The 24,220-nt window shown below is 42.3% G+C and overlaps 1 protein-coding gene across 1 annotated transcript in view; it reads left to right on the plus strand.

Annotated features, from left to right (window-relative positions):
• HEATR6 (HEAT repeat containing 6) overlaps positions 1–23,412 on the plus strand; it is a 23,846-nt gene extending 434 nt beyond the window's left edge. The window contains exons 2-20 of the mRNA XM_042442721.1: positions 1,814–1,921; positions 3,053–3,193; positions 4,093–4,208; positions 5,810–5,924; positions 6,831–6,932; positions 8,290–8,427; positions 9,045–9,325; positions 9,561–9,738; positions 10,485–10,691; positions 10,901–11,000; positions 12,496–12,839; positions 13,586–13,708; positions 14,271–14,357; positions 15,919–16,053; positions 17,237–17,359; positions 18,998–19,122; positions 20,356–20,452; positions 20,659–20,863; positions 22,132–23,412. Coding sequence (XP_042298655.1) covers positions 1,814–1,921; positions 3,053–3,193; positions 4,093–4,208; positions 5,810–5,924; positions 6,831–6,932; positions 8,290–8,427; positions 9,045–9,325; positions 9,561–9,738; positions 10,485–10,691; positions 10,901–11,000; positions 12,496–12,839; positions 13,586–13,708; positions 14,271–14,357; positions 15,919–16,053; positions 17,237–17,359; positions 18,998–19,122; positions 20,356–20,452; positions 20,659–20,863; positions 22,132–22,679 — 3,273 coding nt within the window. The 3' untranslated portion in view covers positions 22,680–23,412. The remainder of the gene's footprint in view (positions 1–1,813; positions 1,922–3,052; positions 3,194–4,092; positions 4,209–5,809; positions 5,925–6,830; positions 6,933–8,289; positions 8,428–9,044; positions 9,326–9,560; positions 9,739–10,484; positions 10,692–10,900; positions 11,001–12,495; positions 12,840–13,585; positions 13,709–14,270; positions 14,358–15,918; positions 16,054–17,236; positions 17,360–18,997; positions 19,123–20,355; positions 20,453–20,658; positions 20,864–22,131) is intronic.
• Positions 23,413–24,220: the final 808 nt, after the last annotated feature.

Raw genomic sequence — 24,220 nt, forward strand, 5'->3', positions numbered from 1 at the left:
AGTGTCTCCCAGTTCTGTCCTGGGCCCACTGCTATTCAACATCTTTATCAGTGACTTGGATGACAGAATTGGGAGCATCAAATTTGCAGATGATACCAAATTAGGGGGAATAGCTAATACCCCAGAGGACAGGATCAAGATTCAAAATGACCTGAATAGACTAGAAAGCTGGGCCAAAGCTAACAAAATGAAATTCAACACAGAGAAATGTAAGGTATTGCACTTAGGGCGGAAAAATGAAATGCACAGATATAGGATGGGGGACACCTGGCTGAATGAAACTACGTGTGAAAGGGATCTGGGAGTCCAAGTAGACCACAAGTTGAACATGAGTGAACAGTGTGATGCGGCAGCTAAAAAGGCCAATACGATTCTAGGCAGCATCAATAGAAGTATAGTGTCTAGATCAAGAGAAGTCATAGTGCCACTCTATTCTGCCTTGGTCAGACAGAGCCCACCTGGAATACTGGGTACCACAATTTAAAAAGGATGTGGAGAAACTGGAGCCACGTATCCAAAGGAGGGAGACCAAAATGGTGAAGGGTCTGGAAACCATGTCCATGAGGAATGCCTTAGGGAGCTGGGGATGCTTAGCCTGGAGAAAAGAAGGTTAAGAGGTGATAGGATAGCCCTGTTTAAATATTTGAAGGGATGTCATGTTGAAGAGGGAGCAAGCTTGTTTTCTGCTGCTCCAGAGACTAGGACTCAGAACAATGGATGCAAACTGCAGGAAAAGAGATTCCAGCTCAACATTAGGAGGAACTTCCTGACAGTAAGGGCTGTTCAACAGTGGAACACACTCCTTCCTCAGAGTGCAGTGGAGTCTCCTTCTTTGGAGGTCTTTAAACATAGGCTGAATCGCCATCTGTCAAGGATGCTTTGATGGAGAGTTGCTGCATGGCAGAAGGGGGTTGGACTGAATGGCCCTTACGGTCTCTTCCAACTCTATGATTCTATGACTTGCCCAAATTCACCCAGTGGGTTTCCTGGACAAATCAGGTTTCGAACCCTGGTCTCCAGATAGTCCAACACTCAAACCATGATGCCATGCTGGTGCCTTACCGAACTGCTGTGTTCTCTGGGTTGTGTATGAGAAACATAAAGGTGGAAGAGAATAAGAAAGGGAATATGCAAGAACCCAAAAGGGCAAAAGGTGCAGGAAGCAAGTAACATTTGGATCCTGTTAGTAGTCTACATTTAGAGTATACCCAGTGAATTGATAGAATTTACACAAGGATTATTTAACACATCACCATTTTTCATTGGGACAACTCTAGTTGGGATTAACAGTAGGGTTTAAGCTTAAGGGAGCTGCAGCGATCCTGGGCAAGCTGACATTTAGTCCATAAAACCATACAGTAAAGGTTATATATTTTTCATTAAATTTACCTTTATTTTAGTTGCTGCTAGGCTGTTAAGGGATAGTTAACACATCTAAGAATGGTCCAGAACACATTGCAGAAACGATCCAGTTTAAGACCACTTTAACTGTCCTGGCTCAATGTTAGGAAATTATGGGAACTGTAGTTTTGTGAGACATTTAGCCACCTCTGTCAGAGAGCTCCGTCGCCGCAACAAACTACAATTCCCAGGATTCTTCTAACACTTCAGTAGTCTCAAACTGGATTAGTTCTGCAGTGTGTGTTGGAGCAAAGGAAGCCATGGCCCTGAGTTTGCAAGACAGGAGCAGAGCAGTCGATGGTTGCAGCTCTTGGAGGTCTCTTCTTTATAGGGTTGCCATGAATAGTTGTTACTTTGATGCCAAGTGACAGTAAAGAAATCTTCGCCTTTTTCTCTCTTGTTTTCTTGGTAGGATGTTTGTCAGCTGCTTGTCCAAGCTTGCAAACTAGTTCCACTTAATCAAGAGCATCTGGTCAACAAAGTCTGCCAGCTGATTCATCAGATGCTTAACAGATTTCAGGTAAGAGAATGAGGTTATTTTGTTTGCAGGCAGCAAACGGAGGGGGACAAAATGGGACACACGCCGCCATTCAAACCAATGGGTCTTGAATACTGGTGCTTTTCCATTTTTGCAAGGGGATCTAGAACGGATCCCCCCATGAAAATGGAGGGGCTACTTTATATATATTACTATTATTAGGCTCCCACATGTTTACTTCATTTCTTTCTGTGAACACCAGTCTGTGTGGTTGCTGCTTGCAGTGTTCTGAGATATATTGTACCGGCAAAGGCAGAGTGTTGGTGATCCCTGGGAGCCCAAAAATGCCCTGTGCGGAGGCTCTTTCTCCCAGGGAGTCAGTAAAGAACTTACCTTCTTAAAGAGCTCCTAAGTCTCTATTCCCACTCCCTGCTGAGCGGAATCAGACCCCTTGAGGTCCTATATCCCACCGCTGCCACCATGTGGGACTCCCTGGGAGTAAGAGCCACGCACAGGGCATTGCTCCCAGGGATCACCACACAGAGTTTGGCAAAGTTACATATTTTGAACCAAGCCTCCCAAAATCCTCCCGCTTGCATGATCACTAGCCAAGGATGAGGTTACTGATAGACCTCTGTCTTAGATACTACCAGTTAGAATACACAATGTTACGCTAAATGGACTAGTAATCTAATCTGTAATTTGGTAGCTTTTCGTCTTCCTACATTTTCTCTGGCAGTGGAGAATTGGTTGCAGTAAGTGTCCCCTAGAAAAGATTCAAAAACCTGACAAACCAGCTAAGACAGCTTGCATTTCTACCTTCTTAATGGAATCTTGACCCTTTCTGTCATGGCTGTCTTTAGTATATTGCAAGAAAATACTCTGTATGTATTATTGTGGAAGCCACATATACGTTGTAACCATATTGAACTCTTTCCCCCTCTAATAAGTAATTGGATCAGGTACCTAATCCATTCATCAACTCCTACATCCTTTTGCTTGTGGTCAAGTAAACACTGACATTACAGTGATACGTGTTTACACATCTAACAGTGTAGGAAAGTGATGAATGAAGTGGTATCAGTATTTGCTTACTGGGCTACCCTCACTAGTGGCATAATATCCAACTGATTTCATTCCCCTCAAAATCCTATTTTCTTTCTTCAATTTCAGGTTATAGTTGATGAAGAAAGTCTGAAGTACCTCCTGCCATATTTTATCTCTGCATTAAAGCAGTGCAGCTCTTGGACACATGTTGAAATATTGCAGGCCTTGGCGGCTTCTGTCTACAACAATGGACCCAGGTGTCAAAAGGTAGGTGGGAACCTGTTTGAGAATGTCTTGCTAGAGGTTAATTCTTTCTACCTTGTTGGAGAGGTACTTGGAGGTCTACATTGTGGACAGAAAGTGCTCTACATTGGCTCATGCCGTGTTTTGAGTTGGCACTGCAATCATAGAGATGGGTAGCAGAGTGGAGATAACAGTTAGACAAAGTGCTTGCTTCATGTTAGTAACAGCTGCCATTTGAGTGACAGGACTATAATGCAAACACTCTATTCCTTCAGCGCACTGATGGAGCGGATCTGTTGTGTCTGAGCTGCCACACAAATTACCCCTGAACATTCAACAAGAAGTGTGAATCAAACTGAAGACAGCTAGGATGCTCCATGGTGGCTAACATTAGTATCAATGCAGCGTTCTGAACTAACCTGGGAAAAAAATGTGTGGAGTCCTCCACTATATTCGCTTCCATTTCCGAAAATGCTTTATCGGGGTATTCTTTCTATCACATATCGCAGGATAAGTAGGATGGAGATCAGAATGTGTGCTGAAAACTATCAGTTCAGTTCTTACTGAGCTCTGAGGATTGCTGGTCATATAAATAAGAGAACCACACACTATACTATGGCGACTAATCCTAAGTAACTCCCAGCTAGTGCTAAAATTTGGGAGAATTAGTTGTGGTGCGTCTGTAATGAAATCCACAAGTTTTGACTGTAGTAGTCAAAATACTTCCTCCTGTGTAGCTTTCTAAAATTAGTAGCAGAAAGTGAAGTGGCTGGACCCTCCCTCATAGCCTACTATATTTCAGGCAATGATCTTCCCTCATGGCTTTGTAATAGTTCATTAATACAATTTTTCTCCTTTTTACTTGCTGCAGATCTAGCAAGTGTGTGGTAACTGGCTTTTTTGTTTTCTTTGTTTTGTTTTAGTATCTCCCAGCCTTGCTAGGGAAAGATGGACTTCTGATACAACTGAGCAGCCCAGCTCAAACTGACACTGAACTCAGAAGGGCCTCAGTGCACTGCCTGGCAAACCTCTGCCTCAGGTATGATTTGAGTGACCCTTTCATTTTTCTACCGTTTCTTTGTCTTGTATCTTATTTTTTGTTCCAAGAGTAGACCTTAAAGTCAATTTCATGATATTGTGGTTGTTCTGAGCTGTGAAAACACATGTTAAGCCTACAGACCATGGCTGCAGTCCTGACTGAAGAACATTTATTTGAAAGCGGAGCTGTAATCATCATGCTGGAACTTGCCTCCAAGTAGCTGTCTTTGGGTGCAGTTCAGGATTGTGTTTTACTAAAATTAGTAAATTAGGCTGTTAACTCATTCAGCCACTTACATCTTTTATAATTATATCACATATAATTATGTCTGTGGACAGGATCCTTGGAGAGTCAGAGGCCACCACATCTATACCACCCTTGCCCTTCCTAGCTTATTAAAGCTCTTCATCTCCAGAGGTTCCTGGATGAGGTGGATTATCTAGATCCCTTTTAGTCTTGTTTCAGGCCTGTTTATGGGACAGAGACAGCTTTGGTCACCTTGGTAGGTGACCAAGAACCTATGCCAAGATCTGAACAGGAGAAGTGTTCCCTGTTGGTTCTATTGGATCTGTTGGCAGCATTCAGTACCATCAACCATGGTGTCCTTGTAGGTGGCCTTGCTGGGATGGGGCTTGGAGGTGGTAAGTTTATACAGTGGCTCTGTTTTTTTTCTTGGTGTGGCACCTGTAGGGATGGTTCAACAGTTGCTTTCTCCCATGTGTGTTCTGCACAAAGTCCTCTGATACTATTATTATTTTATTATTATTATTATATTTATTATATTATTATCCTTTATTTATAAGCGCTGTAAATTTACACAGCGCTGTCATACAATCTTTTTAATTGGACGGTTCCCTGCCCTGAGGCTTCACAATCTAAAAAGAACGAACAAAAGGAGAAGGGAAAGGTGGTGGGGAAGGGCACTAGAGTTTTATATTGGCCCCATAAAGACAGGCCAAAATAAAAGCTGCTTCGGTCACTTTGGAGTTATGGTGGTTTAAAATCTGCATGCATCCTTAGAGTCCAGAAGCCGCGCCAAGCCATGATCCAGTCCTAAGGACTGGAGCGAGCTTTGGCGCAGGACGCTTAGGACGCATGCATGATTTAAACACCATAACTCCAAAGTGACCGAAGAAGCTTTATTTTGGCAGTCTGTATGGGGCCATTGCCACCCTAATTAGTGTTCCATCAGTTTATCTGTTCCATCAGTTTATCTAACCCTTTCGCAGTATACATGGTACACTTGTTGATCATGTTGGTCTTTAGTCTATATGTCTTCTAGAACTGCTGTAAAGCATTTGAGTAACTCTTTGAAAGAAAATTCAGTAGCACAGGACTTAAAGAAATAATGACTGTCACAGTTTTTCTCTTTCTTAATAAATGCCCTCCTTATTTTTGGGTTCTGTCACATTTTGCTCTTGTCGTGTTTCTGAAATCTCAAGATCTATATTCGTTCTGATTTGAAGAAGCAGTTGATGCTACTGTGCACCACACACATTAACCATTTGTTTTCCAGGTGGAGATATGGGCGTAACCATTTTCCTGGAACTAACTTTTCTTGTCTCCTCCTTTGACTTAACCTTGCTTCTTTCTTTTTTTAGCATACCTGGACAACCATACCTGGAGGAGCCTTACAGAGAGCTCTGTTTTCAGGCTTTTCTCTGTGTGCTACAGTCTTCAAAAGCATCTGGAGTTGACGACATCACCTTATGTATGGTAGGCATAAGAGTGGCCCTTTCATGAGCGGAGTATGTCAGTCCATCAAGACACGTCTATCAAAAGAGTGGCTTCCCCATAGTCTGTGGTGAATAAAAAGTGAATCCAAGGCAGCTCACAAAGAGGTCTGAAAAACAACAATATAGCAGTACAGTTTTAAAACACAATTAAAACACCACTTTAATATAAGAAGTAAAAAATGTAAAACCCTTAAAGATACTAAATTAAAAATATAAAACTATTAAAAACATACCAAAGCAAACACCCCAGTAAGGAGCTGCCTTGGATGCAAATACATATTAAAAGCCTGATGGAAGGCTTTATATATTACAAGCCTGTGGAAGGGAGTTCCAAAGGGTGGGAACAGCCACTGAGAAGATTTCATCTTGAGTCCTCACCAAACAAGCCTGTGATAGTGGCAGAGCCAGGGTCCTGGCAAGTTCATATGGGGAAATACGGCCTTTCTCGCCATATGCATCCTTCAGCATCTTTTCCTATTAAGTAGATACAAACACTCCAGGTCTGACCAAACTACAAGTCCCATCATGCCTGACCACTAGCTCAACTAGCAAGGACTAGTGGAAGCTTGTTTATTAGTAACATTTTTTAAATTGTATGTTCCTGTTTAATGTCCAAGATTTTACTAGTGGGCCATTCTGAGAACATTTTAAAATCAATTTTGTGTGAAATACCTTTCCAGAAGCCAAAGACTACTTGTTTGGACAAAACTGCATGCTGAGCTTGTGACTAGAATTGGGTGTTACATGGTAAAAATATTCCAACGTCTGTTCATTTGGGAAATGTTTGCGTATTGATTCTAACCATCTTAAGTGCTTAGATGTGACTTCAGAGGATGCCAGATCAGTGAGGAGACTAGCTATTGTTGCTGTTTGTTCCCCCTTCCAGTTGTTACAGAATGCCTTGAAAGGACTCCAGTCACTCTTAAATGGTGGAAAGATGAAATTGATGCAGCCCGATCAACTTGGTTCTGTTCTTGCTGTGTTAAAGGTGACTTTTAAAGTTTTTAAGATTTTTTAAAAAGAGATTTAAAATGGAAATCCTGCTCCTCCCTTATAGAAGAAGTTAAACTTTTTAGTTATGTCAGTAAAGCACACTGTAGGGATGGTGGCAAGGCCATTTTGAAAACCCCCCTATAACCTCCCCTCTCCATTTTACAGCTGGCTTTTGGCGCTCATCCACTTTCTAGAACTTCCTAGAAACTAGATCCCTGCTCATATTTGATCATCATAGTAAGCCATGGTTTTTATGGGAATGAGCTTAATTTTTCTGTAAACCTACATGCTCCCTTCCCTCACTGCTGCCCATGAAAATGAATTTGCAGAATAGTTCGATCTAATTTCTGTACTCTCCCTACTTTATGTAACCACTGCCTCTACTAGAAAATTGCTGGCATTTTAACAAGTTGAATTTTTAAACTGTATTGTATTTAATCCTGTTTTAAAGGGGGAGGGTCAATGTATTTATTGAGAGTATGTATTATTCCAATATATTCTAGTCATGTAAGCCGCCTTGATGGCTGCAGCAGAAAGGCGGGGTGTAAGAATAAAGTTTATTGTTTATTATTGTATTATGAATTTGGAAGTTGTTGATTAATTGTGCCTTGCTTGCCATGTCATTTAAAGTCATGAACTATGGTTAATCGTAACTGTAGTTTGAGATAAGCTAGCCTCGTAGCATTAAGTAGCTGGCTTGTTTCAACAGATTTCACCATTAACTACAGTTACGGATTTGGATGACTTTCAGAACAGAAAGCATAGAAGGAGAGATAACAGAAGTTTGTAAGTCCAGAGGAAATATGCAAGGGCAAGCTACACAACTTCCTCTTATGAAAAACCATGGATTGTCGCAGCATCTGAATGCAGTCTGTGCATACTGGGAGGATACATTTTATGAAAACAAAATTAAAAACTCGGGCTGTTTTGAATACAAGCCAATTCTGCAGTGTGTTTATTAGGACTGCCCTGAAAGTACAAGTGGGGTGTGAAATATTGGAGGCTCTTGTACCGATTTAGGCTTGTCGGACAAATAGGTTTGGATTGGTTTGACTGGCATACTTCTTTAAAAAAATACATATAAAAATAGAGGAAGATATTTTAGAGCAGCAAAGCTGATAACTTCAAATATACAATAAAGGAGATCCACTTAATCTGGAAATGTTTTGCAAGAGGGTCAACTGGGAAGTGTGGAAATGCCTGAAAGTTGTCTTGAAGAATTAAGAAGCAGAGCAACAGGTTTCTTGAGTCTGCCAAACAAGGCCTCATGCAGGAAGCCAGGGACCAAATGAATATCTCCTTGCCAAATTCAAAAGACATAATTCTGATGTTTGTTTTATTGCCGACTTTAGAAATACATGTTCCATGGGCTTCCTGGACTGAACATAGAAATGCCAGCCATCTTATATCCTGCAGTTCTTTCTCAGTATGACAGCAGGTCACCAGCCAAACAGGAGAAATCAGAACTGAACAGCGTTAAGCCGACTGGGGTAAATCTTTGTATTGACTTCTGATTCATGTATATTTTACTTTCAATTTCATTTAAACTACACCCAGCATGCAGTCTTATTGTTACATGTATTTCTTGAACTCCTGCTTCTTTGCGTACGAAGAAGCCATTTTCTGCCGTTGATGATAAGAAGAATAACTGTCTTATATTTTGATATAATAGTACTGTTTGCATGGTGCCTTACAGAATGCAAGCAGACAAGTCTCTGCCTGAAGAAACTTAGAATGTAAAATGGAACACAGTGGATACAGAGGAAAAAGACGTTGGATAAACAGAGAAAGAACATGTAATTGTTCTGGATACATGTGCCTAGGCATAGTTACAGGCTGAGTTACGGAAGATTAGCCTTCCCCAACTTAGTGTTCTCCAAAAGTGTTGGACAGCAACACTTCCCCATATAGTGCTTCTATGTGTTTTTTTAAAGTGATGGAACAGGCCTGTTACTATACTTTCTATGTTACTATACTTCATGTTTGCTCTCCTTGAGTCCCATTGTGAGAGAAAGGCAGGATATAAATCCTTGAAATAAATAAAAATTAAAAATAAATACAGTACTATAAAGATTCACCCTGATGAGTGTATTCCTCCTTCAAACAGACAAGGAGGAAAAAGTCCAAGGCGAAGCAGAAGAAGGGGAAGCTGGATGAAGAGGCAAAAGAACAAGAAGAAGATGCTGAAGGAGCTGGGGCAGAGGAATCAAGGTTACAAGGAGATATGCAGCAGAGCCCTGGTCCAGATGTCTCAAATCGGACAGCCAAGGACCCATGCGTGCCATTCATAAAGGACCATTTATCTGTGCACACTCTTGGTTGGAAGAGAATCAGTAGCAGTGACTCAGAGTATTCTGATGTTGAAGGTGGAATGCAGAGCAAAACAAGGTTGGTGATTACAAAGACTTAAAGTCCTATACACTGTTCTCAGTGTTTTAAGTGCCCATGTTTATGACTAGTGGTCCATAATGATGGGAGTCCAGCAGCATCTGGAATGCCACAGATTCCCCATTCCTACTAAAAGGTCAAGACAAATATATATGCCCGTAAAATAACTTTCACCCACAGTATTCTCTCTGTTAATTGTTCTGTACACCGGCTGTGTTTCATTGTTTTGTGTAAGGTCTTTCCAAGCAAAAGTTCGCCAAGGGGCTTTAACTTGCTTCCTTTCAACTGTGAAGTCTATAGAGAAGAAAGTCCTGTATGGCTACTGGTCAGCATTTATTCCTGACGCACCTGGAATAGGAAGCCCACAGTCTGTGTCTTTGATTACTATTGCTTTAAAAGATCCTTCTCCAAAGGTAAGGCCTTACTGCTGCCAGTAAGAATTCTTGTTCTGTAAGCCAGGGATGGAAAGACCAAAACCTTTCAGAGGTTGAGCTGCTATTCCCAATAGCTGGTGAGCACAGCCAGTAGTGAGGGCTGATGGGAAGTGTAGCCTAACTACACATTTGCACTCCCTGCTTTAACCTTGGTTGGCAAAGGCTTACATCCGGTGCCTATCCCAAATTTTTAAGTGCTCATCCTCCTCAGACATTTGCTACTGGTTGTACTCCTGCCATTAGCAAAGCTGCCTTAGCCTGATCAGGCTGTGTGTCCAATTGAGCCCAAAGCTTGGAAGAAATGCATTAAAATAATTTTAGCTATAATGCATTACTTTTGGGGTGATTACACTATCGCTGCTGTTACTTTCAAAGAGTATTGTAACTGATAGTGGTATTTTAAAATAGCAATATAGAAAGAGGGGGCATCTTTTGGGGAAATGTTTTGTCATTTTCAACCTTACTTTTTTTAAAAGAATAATTTAAAATAACTAAAAATTAATGTAGTACCAATGAGCAGCCTAACATGTTACTCTTCCAATGGTAAGAAACCCACTCAGTAGTGAGTTACTGTTCCAAGGTTTGATCTAGCCCACTATGTTTTTTTCTGGGCGACAGCAGCTCTCCAGGGTCTTGGGCAAAGAGAATCCTTTCCCTGAACCTGTACTTCATGCACACTGTGTGCTTTACCACTGAGCTATGAACAACCTTTCATCCCGCTACAGACACGGGCCTGTGCCTTCCAAGTTCTCTCAGCCATTTTGGAAGGCTCGAAACAGTTCCTTTGCATTGCTGAGGATGCAGATGATCACAGGAGAGCCTTCACACCCTTCTCAGTAACCATTGCATCCAGCATCCGAGAACTTCACCGTTGTCTGCTGTTGGCCCTGGTAGCAGAGTCCTCTTCCCAAACTCTCACCCAGATAATTAAGGTAAATGCTTGCCTGGAGAAACCGCCCTGATGTTACTTGTGCTATTGCTTGGTCTGCAAGTGGGTGATTTTCAAGAAACATTTGCATCACAGTGCACTTTCCAGACTGACCATTTTCATTCATGAAGATTCTCATAAGAGATTATGAGAGCTTGTGATGTTGGTCTCAGGAACTAATTATCTTGTGATATGTTTCTTATGTGTTGGCAGTGCCTTGCCAATCTGGTATTGAATGTACCATACAGCCGTTTAAAGACTGGACTGCTGACAAGAGTCTGGAACCAGATAAAGCCATATATTAGACATAAAGGTATGCAGAGTTTTGTTTTGTTTTGATTTGTGCGGGAGTTTCACGCAAACATCCTTTCTTCTGTCACCTTGTTTTAGAATGGACTGTCACATGATAGAACCTAGGCCTGTTAGTTACTGGAGGGAACTCCAGAGGGAAGTAGCCACACCTCTGCTCCATGGATGGGATGAGTACCTGCTCAAGGAACAGAAGGTGGACTTACAGAAAGCATCATTCCATGAGCACTCTTATTCTGACTGCAGGAGCAAAACCACGATGTTATCCAGTGTTTTCTGCACAAGCATGTAATACTATATATACTCATGTATAAGTCTAGACATTTTGGTCAGGAAACTGACCCAAAAAACCTGGATCAACTTATCCACGGGTCAATGTAAGTACTGTACTTTAAGTCTTATTTTTAAAAAGGAACCATCTCCTGGTGAAAGGCAAGACCATAATGTATCATGGAAGCACTGATACCCCCTCCATTCTCTCATCCATCCAGTCTTTAGTATGTGCAATTATGCCTGCCAGAATTTCCTAAGTTCTTTGGCATTGGCATTGTTTTCCTTTCCTTAGTCCTTTAGATCCTTCGTTACATGCCCCTAAGGTTTACCCTTGATTTATCCATGGGTTATATCAAAATCCATAATTTTGGCCTCAAAACCTGTCCTCGGCTTATACATGAGATCGACTTATAGTCGAGTATATATGGTATGTGATTATCAAAAATGGGTATGGGAATACTCTTTGAGCCATGGTTTTTATGCATGTATAAATAGGTGTCCAACATACACTAATTTTGTGTGTTTCTGTGGAAAGGAGCAGTAACACTGCTGCTGGTGCCATTGTAACAAGGAGCTTATTCTTCCCTTTGTCCGATGTGAAGTTTGTAAGGCTGATTTGGAAAAATCTGCAAATTGCTTCATGTGGATTCTGGTACACAGCAGCTTTGGGTGTCTTGTACCAATACGTATTTTGGAGTTACAGTGTAAAAATCTGTAGGGACATGCAGTAACATATGAATTAATGGTGTGAGTGAACAGTGTCCTGTAAAAGAAGGCTGCTTTGAAGAAGAGACAGAGGGTGGAAAGGCCAGCTTCCTACACCTGAAATAGGGGCTTTCATTTTCTGGACCCTGCCTTAAATGCTTGCCATGGCACCACTGCACACAGAAAAAATAAGATAGATCCCTAAGTGCACAATTTCTTTGGAACTTTTTTTAAAACCCTTCCTCTTTTCTCTGTACCATGCCCTCTTCCAGTCCTTCTTATTCTTAAGCACACCTCTTCTTATGTTCCTGTTAGATATCTTGTACCTTTTCTTATTGTCAGAGACTCTCTTTGCTCTTTCTTTCTGCTGTAACATGAGAGTGGCTCAGACATGTGTTAGTGGGCAGTTTCACCACTTCAGAATCCCTCAGCGCATTACAGTGTTACACAGACATTTCTTTTGAACAGACTGACCTTTGATTTGCTGTAGCATCACAGATGCCCCATTTTCTTCCTACTAGATGTTAATGTTCGAGTGTCAAGTCTGACGTTGCTTGGAGCCATAGTATCCGCTCAAGCACCTTTGCCAGAAGTACGCCTCCTTTTGCAACAGCCCAGCTCATCTGGACTTGGCGACGGTGGATCTAGCACACCACGCCATTCTGGTGTACCTGAATGGCATAGAGAAAGCCCCGGGCAGCCTCTGACCACAGAGAATGCGCCTTCGGAGCCTTGTTGGCTCCTCCATCTCTGCATATCTCTGGTTGTGCTGCCCAGGGAGGAGTGCTGCTTGGACAATGATGGTGCCTGCCTGACAACCACTGGCTTCTATGAGCCATCACCAGTTCGGCTGGAGTCATTGCAGGTATGTAGGGAAGGTTCAGGTAGCTGCTAGGTTACTAACATAAAATCCAGATTGCTAACTGTTTTAGTCTGCAGAAAGAACATAAGGGAGGCATAAATGTTTAGTTTCATCACATAATTATTTAAAATGTTGTGTATAAAATTACCTTCAGGCTATGTGTATAAAGTGTATATGAAACATACATGAATTACATGTTTAGAATTGGGTCCCATCTCCAAGATACATCATTCTGATCCCAAGCATTTTGGGTAAGAGAGACTCTCAACTTGTAACATGTTCCACTTTTTTCTCACTATGTGGCTGGCTGCATGTATGCATGTAGCTCAATGCTACAGTAAATGGCTTTGTTTAAAGAAGGCCCCAGATTCTGTTCCTGATATTTCTGCTTAAAAGGACCAGGCAATGGGGCTGAAAGACCCCTCTCTTCCTGAGAACCAAACAGTTCAAGGGTCTGGCCTGATAGAAGGCAGTGTTCTGCCCAGAGAATTTCATTCAGGAGCCATCCCAAGTTGGTGCTTTCCATATGTGTAGAAAACTGCAGCTCTCATATATTCTGATTTTGGGTTTACAGATATTCTTGGGCTTTATTTGTGGCTTGGGAAAAACTGGTTTAGAAATTACTCCAGATCCCATGAAGAGCTACTGTGAGGCAAGAGAAGTGTTTTTCATAAGGCAGCTGTGTGTTTTTCTGTAGCACATTATGATAATTCTTTTGTCCCTATCCCTTTCTTTCTTACCGACTACAGGTCTTAGTGCTTCTTGTCAAGGGCTATTTCTCAGTTGCCCAAAGCTATTTGCTAGAGCTTGGCCAAGTGGCTTGCAAATGCATGGAAGAAACGGATCCAGCCATCCAGCTCCATGGAGCAAAAGTAAGAGCTTGTCAATCTCTTTGTCATTAAAATAACAACAGCAACCCCAAACCACCCATTTTCCAGCCAACCAGAATTGGCTTCTAGTTATTTCTAAAATGTTTTTTCACTGTTTTGAGCCTTCTTATGTTTCTGTGTATCTTGAAACAGAGGAAAGGGGTGTGCGATTCTCTCCCTTTTTGGATGATTTAAGAAAAACACCCATGGTGAGATTCGAAGGGATCTGATGGCTGCCTTCCCAGGGCCGCAGATCTTTTAGACCTGGCTTATGAAGCAGAGTGCCATAATTTCTCCTGAAAAAGGAACTTGGAAGTAGTTATTTTGGTGGTGAGGAAATCTGTCATTTTAAAAAAACCAGAGATCTGGTTTTTGTTGGTAGAAAACAATGGTGGTGTTAAGAAATGCACATACTGTGACCAGCTCATCTGCTTTTTCCAAATGAGAAAAGAGAGAGGTCAATATGAAAGTTATTTGTACCTCTGTCAGTAATCTGTACCTCTGTGTTGTCTGGCATCACAAATTCAAAGAGCAGTTTCCATTCACCTTATCTTCTTTTTGACAGCTTCTTGATGAACTTGGTGTAGGTATAATACAGCAGTACAAGCCAGATCTGGCGGATGCCCCAGATCAACGAGTGCCTTTTGACCTGGTACGTAGATATATGCATTTGTTACATTGCATTTTCCGGCCTTGTGATTCCTAAACTTTGTCCTTCCACGTGTTTTGGACTTCAGCTTCCAGAAGCCTTAGCTATCTTGGCCGATGGTCAGGGATTCTGGGAGCCAAGGTCCAAAACACCTGGAAAGACAGAGTTTGAGATGTATTGCCTTTAAGTTTTTTGTGGGGTTTTTTGGGCTATGTGGCCATGGTCTAGAAGAGTTTTTTCCTGACGTTTCGCCAGCATCTGTGGCTGGCATCTTCAGAGAATGCTGGCTTGGACAGTATATATATCCCACTCTCTTCTGTGCCAGCATTCTCTGAAGACGCCAGCCACAGATGTTGGCGAAGCGTCAGGAACAAACTCTTCTAGAACATGACCACATAGCCCGAAAACCCCACAAAAAATTGTGGATGCCGGCCATGAAAGCCTTCGACTCCACATTGCCTTAAACATTGCTGCTCTGATTATTTATTTATTTATGGTATTTATACCCCGCCTCAGGAGTGGAATAAAATGCTCCCTGTTTTACAGTTGTGGGATTTAGCAGTCTAAAAGACACAACGACAATACAAACAAAACAAGGGGGATTGGAAGGGAGGAAAAAGTGAAGTCTGGCACTTGTGCTTAGTTATGGGATTTGTACACTGACCAAACAGTGGCCAAACATTGCTCTCCTCTTAGCTGAGCTCATGGAGTGGTATACCTTTACTTTTCTACCTCTGGCACAGCCTTGATGGAATGGCTGATGTCAATTGGCAGTCTCCTGATAGAAGGAGGAGACTGATAGAGGCAGCTTCTCAGCAGAGCTGATAATAGCTATGCTGGATTTTATTCTTTTTCTTGCATCCTGCTGCATTGACAGGAGACAGGTAAAAAAAAATTGAGCCTAGTGGCCCTTTAAAACCTAGGCAGGCAAACCTCAGTTATATGTTGTGTGATCTATTCTTATTTATCACAAGGCCTGCCAACCCAAAGATACATAAAATGCAAATTATATTGGGATCAGACTATATATCTGATCATCTTTTCTGCTAAGCAGTTACTGAGATGTTCAAGGGGAAGCCGTGTTGCTTGTTCCAAAACAAGTAGAGTACCATCTGGCAACATCGTGATTGTTGACCTTCTCAATGGTAGCACCCACAATACAGAGCATTTGGGTGTTCCTGAGCATTTGCTTGGCCCAGGAATTTGTGATTTGTACTTGAACCAAGCTACAGGTTTCTCACAAAAATAAAATAAAGTTTTAAAAAATCCTCTCCTGATTCTGCCTGTGAGCATTACTTCTCGGGAAGTAGGTTTAGTGGGGTGAAGAGAAAGCTTTTTAATTCTTGCTGTTTTTGGCAATTTGAAGTCTGAGACTGTTGGTGGTGTACTGCAAACCCCCCTGGAGATCTACCAGTAGATCCCAGTCTACTTTGTGCCCATCCCTGTTTTAAGAAATAAAGGGAGAGATCACAGCTGACTAACCGCCTGTATGATCTCTTGTCTTCTTGCATTCATGCAACCCAGTGGGTAGAACCACTCAACAAAAATCTTTTCTGCCCCGTAGGTTGTAACATTCTGGACTAGGATGCTGAATGGACCATTACCAGCTGCACTTCAAAACTCTCAACACCCAACGCTCCAGACCAGCACCTGCAATGCTCTGTCTTCGATCTTACCAGAAGCTTTCAGTGGTCTCCCAGTATGTGTGTTGATGATCTTTACTGAGAATGGGAAGGGAAATACAGCTTGAGGTTTTATCTGGGGCTATGAAAACACTTGCAGATGAATGGTATCTAAACCTTGGCTTTCAATGGCAGGAAGAAAGAAGGCTGAGACCCCTGATAAAGTTATGACTCTCCACACAGCCAAGAAATTGGGCTGGGGATGGAAAGAGCCAGCACCTGGCAAGTGCTGACTAACTAGAGAATCTACCTAACTAGCCCAAGCCTTCCCCACCCTGGAGCCCTCAAGATGCATTGGACTACATCTCACGTAACTGGGAGTCTAGTACATTTAAAGGGCTCCAGTTTGGGAGAGTGTTTACAGACAGAACTGTCTACACCACACTTTGAGCCTCGAAGAATGGGGTGAAATGTGCTGTAAAGAAAGGATCCAAGTTCTGTTTTCTGTGGCCTGCTTTTCAGTTTAGATACCATTCTGAGCCACTGTTCAACCCTCTTAACCATGGTTTGCAACAGTGTTTGAATTGAGACCTTGTCCTATGGCCCTGCCTGCTATGTCATAACCCGCTGGACTGTGATGGTTCCGAAAGGTGTGGTTGTAGCCCTGGTTCCTTCTTCTTTCCTTGTTCTCTTCCATGTTCCCCTTCTGCTTATTTATATGTTTTGCAAATTGATTTACTGCTGGGCTGAAAGATTATGGCAGGTCCAGGGACCAATTTTCTACCCTGTAACACTCTGAGGGCTGCATGAACTCTCAACAAACAAAAAGAGAAATGGCTGGAAGTCTACTTCTGGTTTTGAAAAATGTATTTTTCTGTTAGACAATTTATGTGTGTGTTCTGTAGTCTAATTAAAAATTGAATGGAGGCTACCAAGAGCGGCAACCTACCCTTGATGGCCAGAAAGAAAATGGTCCATGAAACCTGGAGGTGTCAAAGCCTGCCGAAACAACCCCAACTACTATTTAATAAAAAGATATCTATGCAAACAGCATTCATGAGTAAAGTAAGCTGTCTGCTCATGTTAATCTTAGAAGGGCTCAATGAAATTTTTTTTAGTTCTGGCAGTACTTTCAGTCCTACTAGTTGTTGCAGTGCCTGGCATTTTTAATTTACTCAGCATTATTCCTGGGCTGAAACACTTTAAGCAAATGAATTTGGTTACATCGCATTTGATGAATGGTATTTTCTCTGATGGCAGAATGACAAACAGATTCTTTGCATCACAGTCCTCCTTGGACTCAACCACAGTGAGAACCCGCTGGTGAAAGCAGCCGCTGCACGAGCGCTTGGGGTCTACGTTGTCTTCCCATGCCTTCGACAGGTCAGCACTTGATTCATCTCCTCTGTTCTGTTTCTCTGCTGCGGAGGTGGGACATAACCGTACCCGAGTCAGCGGAGTTTGATGATATAATTTTGAAATTTAGCTCAGTGAGCTATCTCTGCTCTCTTCATGCTTGTACTTTGCTGCAGGGTTAACAGGCCTGGTTCTTGGTCATGGGTAGCCTTTGATTTTTTTCAGACCTCAAACTTTCACTAGCATATGGTTGTTTTTGGAGCCATGCCATCCTACTTTGGTCTAGGACAAATACAGTGGACCCTTGTTATCCACTGGGGTTTGGTTCCAGGTCCCTGTGGATAACAAAATCTGCAGATGCTCAAGTCCCATTAAATACAATGGCATGCTAAAATGGTGTCCCTTATATAAAACACCAAATCAAGGTTTGGTATTTGGAATTTATACTTTTTTGGCCCTGGATGCTTGAATCCATGGATTTAAAAAATCCATTGATAAGGAGGTCTTCCATACACTGCAACAGTGACCACTAATTTGGCTGCCCTTTGGAAACCCTGCTAGAAAGCAACTTCTCTGTTCAGTCCGCAAACCTCTGCAATAAGCATGAGGTCTTATTTTAAACACAGAATGCTCTTTGAAGAGAATGCTGTGAAGCTAAACAGTCTTAACAACTCAACGGCCTACAAAAGTTATAAAGAGGAAAATCAGCACTTGAGAAGAAAGGAGAAGACAAGCGGAGCATGACACCACAGAGCAGATTGGAATTGCAGGGTCACCAGGGAATACGGAGAAGCAATTAATTTAATGATAGGGTGTGATTAGTGCGAGTAGAAGATTAGTAGGTTGAGCTAATTGCAATTGATTTGGAGTAGCTAGAATGCCAGTTAAATGAAAATGTACATGAAGGCCCTCTTAAGTGCTAAGAGACCGATGAAACTTGGGCACCTTGTACAATCGCACAGTAATTAAGGATCAATTGAGGTGATGGGGGCACATTGGGTATTGTAATGTAATGTAGCATGTATTCTCTGTGGTGGAAGTTGGACCTTTGGAAAAGCTTGGGTGGTTTTAAGAAAGGAATTGCATGCATTCATTGTGGATTATCTGTTAAGAGCTGTGTCAGTATGGGTAAATAGAACCTCCACATCCAGGAACAGTATGCCACTCTGGGCATTCCAAGTTCTGGACATCCCTGCAGATTATAATGAGAAGTAAAGACTTTGAGCCAAAGGCTTGGCTAGTTACTTTAAATTAATGCGTGCAATTCTTAACCAAGCATTCCTTTTCTCTTCGCTGTTTCTTCCTCTTTCCAACTGTGTCTTAATAAGACCCCCTCTTCCTGTTTTTCCCTGCTGTCTCACACTTACCAGTTCATTTCATAGGATTCCTACTCAGTCCTTCCCACTCATCCATTATGTCTGTGGTGTTCCCATGTCTTGAATAACAACAACAGCCACTTGGCTGGTGCCAGACAGAAACAGGGACTACCAGTGATGATCAGAGTTGCTTAGCAAGTGCTTAGTCAGTCCTTGGTGAAAGCAGAGCCAATTGTTGCCACTAAATGGTTTGGTGGATTGCAATACAGAGTCACTCAACCAACATGGTTCTTGGTTAAGAGAATGGAATGAAAAGTACAAACTGATAACAACCAATATCTATCCTTAGGACGTCATGTTTGTTGCTGACACAGCCAATGCAATCTTGGACTCGCTCCACGATAGTTCTCCGAATGTCCGTGCCAAAGCAGCGTGGTCCTTGGGCAACCTGACGGACACTCTGATCATCAACATGTAGGTAGCAGCCTCTGAGGTTTGGAAACATGCCCGCACACAATCCTGCTCCCCCTTTTCTCTATGAATGCTAGTTTTATTTGATTTAGGATTTGATACCCCACTCCTCAATCCAGGGCCCATTTTGAATAAAGAAACAAAATAAATATTTTTTGTGGGTTTTTCGGGCTCTGTGGCCATGTTCTAGAAGAGTTTATTCCTGATGTTTCGCCTTTATCTGTGGCTAGTATCTTCTCTGAATATGGCCACAGAGTCCGAAAAACCCACAAAAAACTATGGATGTCGTCCATGAAAGCCTTTGACTTCACAAAAGAATGATTTATGAGTAGTATTACTTAGCGGAGTAGCCTGATCACAAAAACAGCAGATTAAAACAAACTAAAAAGGCTTGAAAATGTAGAAGACAGTCCACAGCCAAGTAACCCTGTCTTCAGGCAGAACTGGAAAATGAGAATATCCTCTTCTCCCAAGTCATCCCTTTCCTCACTTCCATTGACTGGACCAGGAGAAGAACCTCAAGGTGGGAGGATATAGGCTTTTTCATGTACTGTTAGCCCAATGGCATGCCAGGTTCTGCCATCAAGTCTTCTGAGCAAATAGCCTTCTATAAGGTATCCAATTGTAGGAATTGCAATTTATATTTCTGGCTATCCATTTTTTAAAAGAAAAAGATATATGATGGTGTGTGGTTTTTTTTTTATCTTAAATGTTTCTTAATATTCCAGGTTGAGTTCTAAGAGCCAGACCTGAGAAGGGAACAAATGTAATACATTCAAAGAAATGCTATATGCTCTTGGTCAAGTCATTCACTTCTGTAGACACTGTAGGATGGAAATGTGACAACCCAAAGCCCTTCTACTGATCTCTTCTTGAATACTGTCCAGGAAGGGAGAGATGTATAGCTATACACTCTTTTGCTAAAGGCCAGCCTTTCAGAATCCAAGGTGTTTCTTAGAATCTGGAGCTCTTATGGGAATGACATTAGGGTTGGTGCCTCCTTATCCATTTAGCAACAGCCACACAATTGATTTCCAGACAGTCTCACCCAGTGTGGAAATCTCGCTCCCAGCAGAAAAGGGTGAACCAACAACGGGCTTTCTAGAATTCATCCTACACATCTGATTTCTTCTCTGTTTGGTGCAGTTGATTCCAGCAGTTAGTCTAAAGACATGTAAACCTGAAACAGTTTTTAGGTTCTTAGATGGATGCTTACTTTTTAATCTTGTGTTGCAGGGAGCTAATGGGACAAAGTTTCCAGGATGAGTTCTCAGATCTCCTGCTGCTCAAAATGTTACGGTTAGCTACTGATGCGTCAAAAGACAAAGACAAGGCATGTAACATCGATATTCTTGTGTGTGTGCTGTGGGCATGGGTGTAATTCTTGAAATATTGGAGCAAAACCTGTGCTAGAAATGAAGAAATCTCAAACAAAAAGAGCAGGGCTGATCTTAGAGCCTGGGTCGATCTATATTTAAGAGGCAACAAGAAGAGTTCTTCTGTTGTACAAACTAAAGCGTCCCAAAATCTCTCTTCCAGGTGAAGAGTAATGCTGTCCGAGCCCTAGGAAACCTCCTTCATTTTCTCCAGCCGTCCCACATCACTGACCCTAGGTTTCTCCAACCCATTGAGGAGTCTATCCAGGCCCTGACTTCTGCAGTCCGAAGTGAAGCCACAATGAAAGTGCGCTGGAATGCTTGTTACGCACTTGGGAATGTCTTTAAAAACCATTCCTTGCCACTGGGTGAGTAAAAATAACAGGGTGATCTTCTTGTCACTTGATTTTTCATTCCTCCCAAACAGGTAGCTATATCTCTGCATCCTTCCCATTGCATATCCTTTCTGGACAATGTGTAGCTGATGCCCCCTACTGGCAGTGTTGAGTGAAAGCAGAAGAACAAGGTCCTGTTTTATCCTCCTTTACACAGTGACCATGTAATAAAGACCTTTAGAAAACTCACTAACCAGGAGATGAAAGGGACCTTATCCTAAATGCCCACCTAAAAAAGCCCCAACTGCTTGTATTCAGTGGCATGCTGTCATTGAATATATAAGCTCAGCTTACCTGTTGTGGCTGACAGCAGTTGCTAGGCCTGGGAAGGGAGACAAATGAGTGATAGAGCAACTTGCTTTGCATCTGGAAAGACCGAACCTCAGTCTCTGCCATCTCCTAGAAAGACTGGCCAAACGCCCTCATTGAAACCCTGAAGAGCAAGCAGTACTAAGTGGGTATAAGGCAGGGTGGGGAAAGTGGGCCCACTGTTGTAGCTCTTGGGTCCCCCTACCGGTCCCTCCAAAGCCCAAATATCAGTGTGATTTTGAGGTGATTATTGCCTGGAAAACTACACAGAAAGCTCCCATGTGTAAAAATATAACACACACACACCTCAGAATTATCTCAGTTTTTGCGAGGAGGTGGTACTTCCACTCCCCATTTTGAGAGGCACTTCTGAAGAAAAGTGGAGATAGCATTTGTATAGCCTGGAGTGGGGTCCGAGCCCTTGAGCCCTGGCCCAGTTTGGCCCTGGTATAAAGCCGCTTCCTATGTTCTTATTCCAGTGTACACAGAAAGCTGGTGGGTTAACATAGTTTTTTTGTGGGTTTTTCGGGCTTTGTGGTCATGTTCTGGAATAGTTTATTCTTGACGTTTTGCCAGCAGCTGTATCTGGCATCTTCAGAGAATGCTGACATGAAAGGGGGGGGGGTATATATACTGTTGGTTGAGAGGAAGTGAATTACATGTTAATCTGTTTGTTGTTCTGTTGTTGAATGGCAAGGACTCAGAGTGGCAGGATATGTTGGCAAAATGTCAGGAGTAAATTCTTCCAGAACATGGCCACGCAATCCGAAAAAACCACAAAAGTGGACGCTGGCCATGAAAGCCTTTGACTTCACAGTAGGTGAACGGTCTCCCAAATGGCCCAGTCATTGGTGACTCTTTATGTATTTGGGCTCAGTTACGACTCTGAAATGTCACCACCCAGCCTTTTTGTTTTAATTCAAATCCTTTAGGTGAAGCCCCTTGGACTGCCCAAGCGTATGGTGCCCTTATCCTGGTGGTCCAGGCTTGCAAGAACTTCAAGGTTCGCATCAAATCAGCTGCGGCCCTCTCAGTCCCAGCCGAAAGGAGGTGTTACGGGACTCCTGCGCAGTTTTCCCAGATCTGGAGCGCGTTGGTGGTTGCCTTGCAGCGGAGCGAAGAAGCAGAGGACTTCCTGGAGTTCAAATACAGTGCTAGTTTGCGGACCCAGCTGTGTCACACTCTGGTTCACTTGCTGAGTTTGGCTGAAGAGGCAGACCTATCGGCTGTCAGAAAGTCAGTGACTGAGCATGGAGAAGTAATAGGATCCTACCTGTTGCAGTACATGAAATCAGGAGCTGAGGATGTGGGCACAAGTCCGCCCTTTTCTGAACCAGACAAAAGCCTGCGGAGGGCTATTGAGCATGTGCGGGCGATTGAGGAAGGGGCAGAAGGGTGCCCAGTGAAAAGGGGAATGGTGGCTTATCTACAAGACATCTTAAAAACCCACCACAGTTCCACGGGGCTTACTGAAGCTTAGGGAAAATCTTCTGTTTTTTAACTAGGCGTCTAAGAAAAACTAGGAAATAAACAGGTCAACATTGAAGATCGCCTGTTGTATGTTTTCAATGTTTGTATGTTTGGGGCTTTAAGCTGTGTTTCACGGAAGCCATTTTGGTGTCTGAAACTTGTCCAGTTTCAGATTATGTTCTCTTTCTCTCCATAGAAGTGCCACAACAGTTTTTATATTGTTGATTTGCTCTTAAGGAGACTTTGGGTAACTTCTATTTTGCCAGAATGCCTTACTTGTTACTGAATAATGTCTGTATCAGCTTCGGCTTCATTGTACAGCTTTCTTCTGTGAATCAAAATGGGAAATGTCAAGGTAAAGTGGGCTAGTTCTTTGGAAGTCTGCTATGAGAACAGAATAGAATTATGTGTGTATTTTCCTTCAAGTCACCTGTCAATTTATGGTGATCCCATGAATTTCATAGGGTTTTCTTAGGCAAGGAATACTCAAAGCTGGTTTTACCAGTTCCTTCCTCTGAAATATAGCCTTTAAAGCACCTAATATTTATTGGTGGTCTCCCATCCAAGTACTTCTTAGCTTCAAAGATTGGAAGGATCTGGTGCCTTTAGGATATTTAGGCCAACAAATAGAAGCATAAGTCAAAACTGTTGAACAATTATTTCTTATTTTTAATTGCAAGCATCCTTCCTGAACATAAATATTGACCAAGATCCATCTGGAAATCAAATAAACTATAACCTTTCCCCACTCATTGAAAATCTGACCTGTCATTTTGTTTTTCATGTAGTCACAATATGTCTGGTAGATAGTTCTTGCTCTGGTCACTTGTATTGTTTTCGTTGGCAGTTTAAGGTGAGGGCATGAAAGAATTTGTGGATCAGGACTGAGGAAATAGTAATAGATGTCTTTGGGATACTAGCTCTGAATGCTGGAAGGATTCCAAAGTCAGCTTTGGAGGACTGAACCCTCACCACATCCTTCTTGAACTGCACCTCAGTCTTTGCTGCAGAAGACCAGCCACTTTTCAAACGTAAGTCAGAAACCAACATTTCTCCACTAGACCTGTATGCCTTTATGTGTCACAGAGAGGAAGATCCAGACTTTTTAAAGCCTGAGTGGGGGAAAGGGACTTTCGTAGTCTTTAGGTGTGCCAGTATTGTGGCCTCCCTGCCCCTGAAACTGGCTTTTATTGAGTTGCTTGCCTTATTGTTCTTCTGTTTGCAAGTCAGCCTTTTTTTATACCTTGTCTTATGAATCATTCCAAGGTGAAGGCACTTAGCTTATCAACTGGATGGGAGATTTATTACTGTCAAAGTGACAGTAGCTAACCAAGCAAAGTGTGCCCCCCTTCAAGTGCAAGAGGTTTTAAACTCTTGAAGTTTTCCTTGTGGCTAGAAGAGCAATTTCCACACTGTATCTACCTTTGGGGTAGGTGGCGAGGTGCATTCCACGTTTCCATCCGCTGAACAACTTCACAAAGATTTTGGGGGGATTTTCCAGGTGCGTGGCCAGGCACCTTGGGTTTTAACACTCCCACACCTTGAATTAGT

The sequence above is a fragment of the Sceloporus undulatus genome, chromosome 11, assembly GCF_019175285.1.
Source record: "Sceloporus undulatus isolate JIND9_A2432 ecotype Alabama chromosome 11, SceUnd_v1.1, whole genome shotgun sequence".
NCBI lineage: Eukaryota > Metazoa > Chordata > Lepidosauria > Squamata > Phrynosomatidae > Sceloporus > Sceloporus undulatus.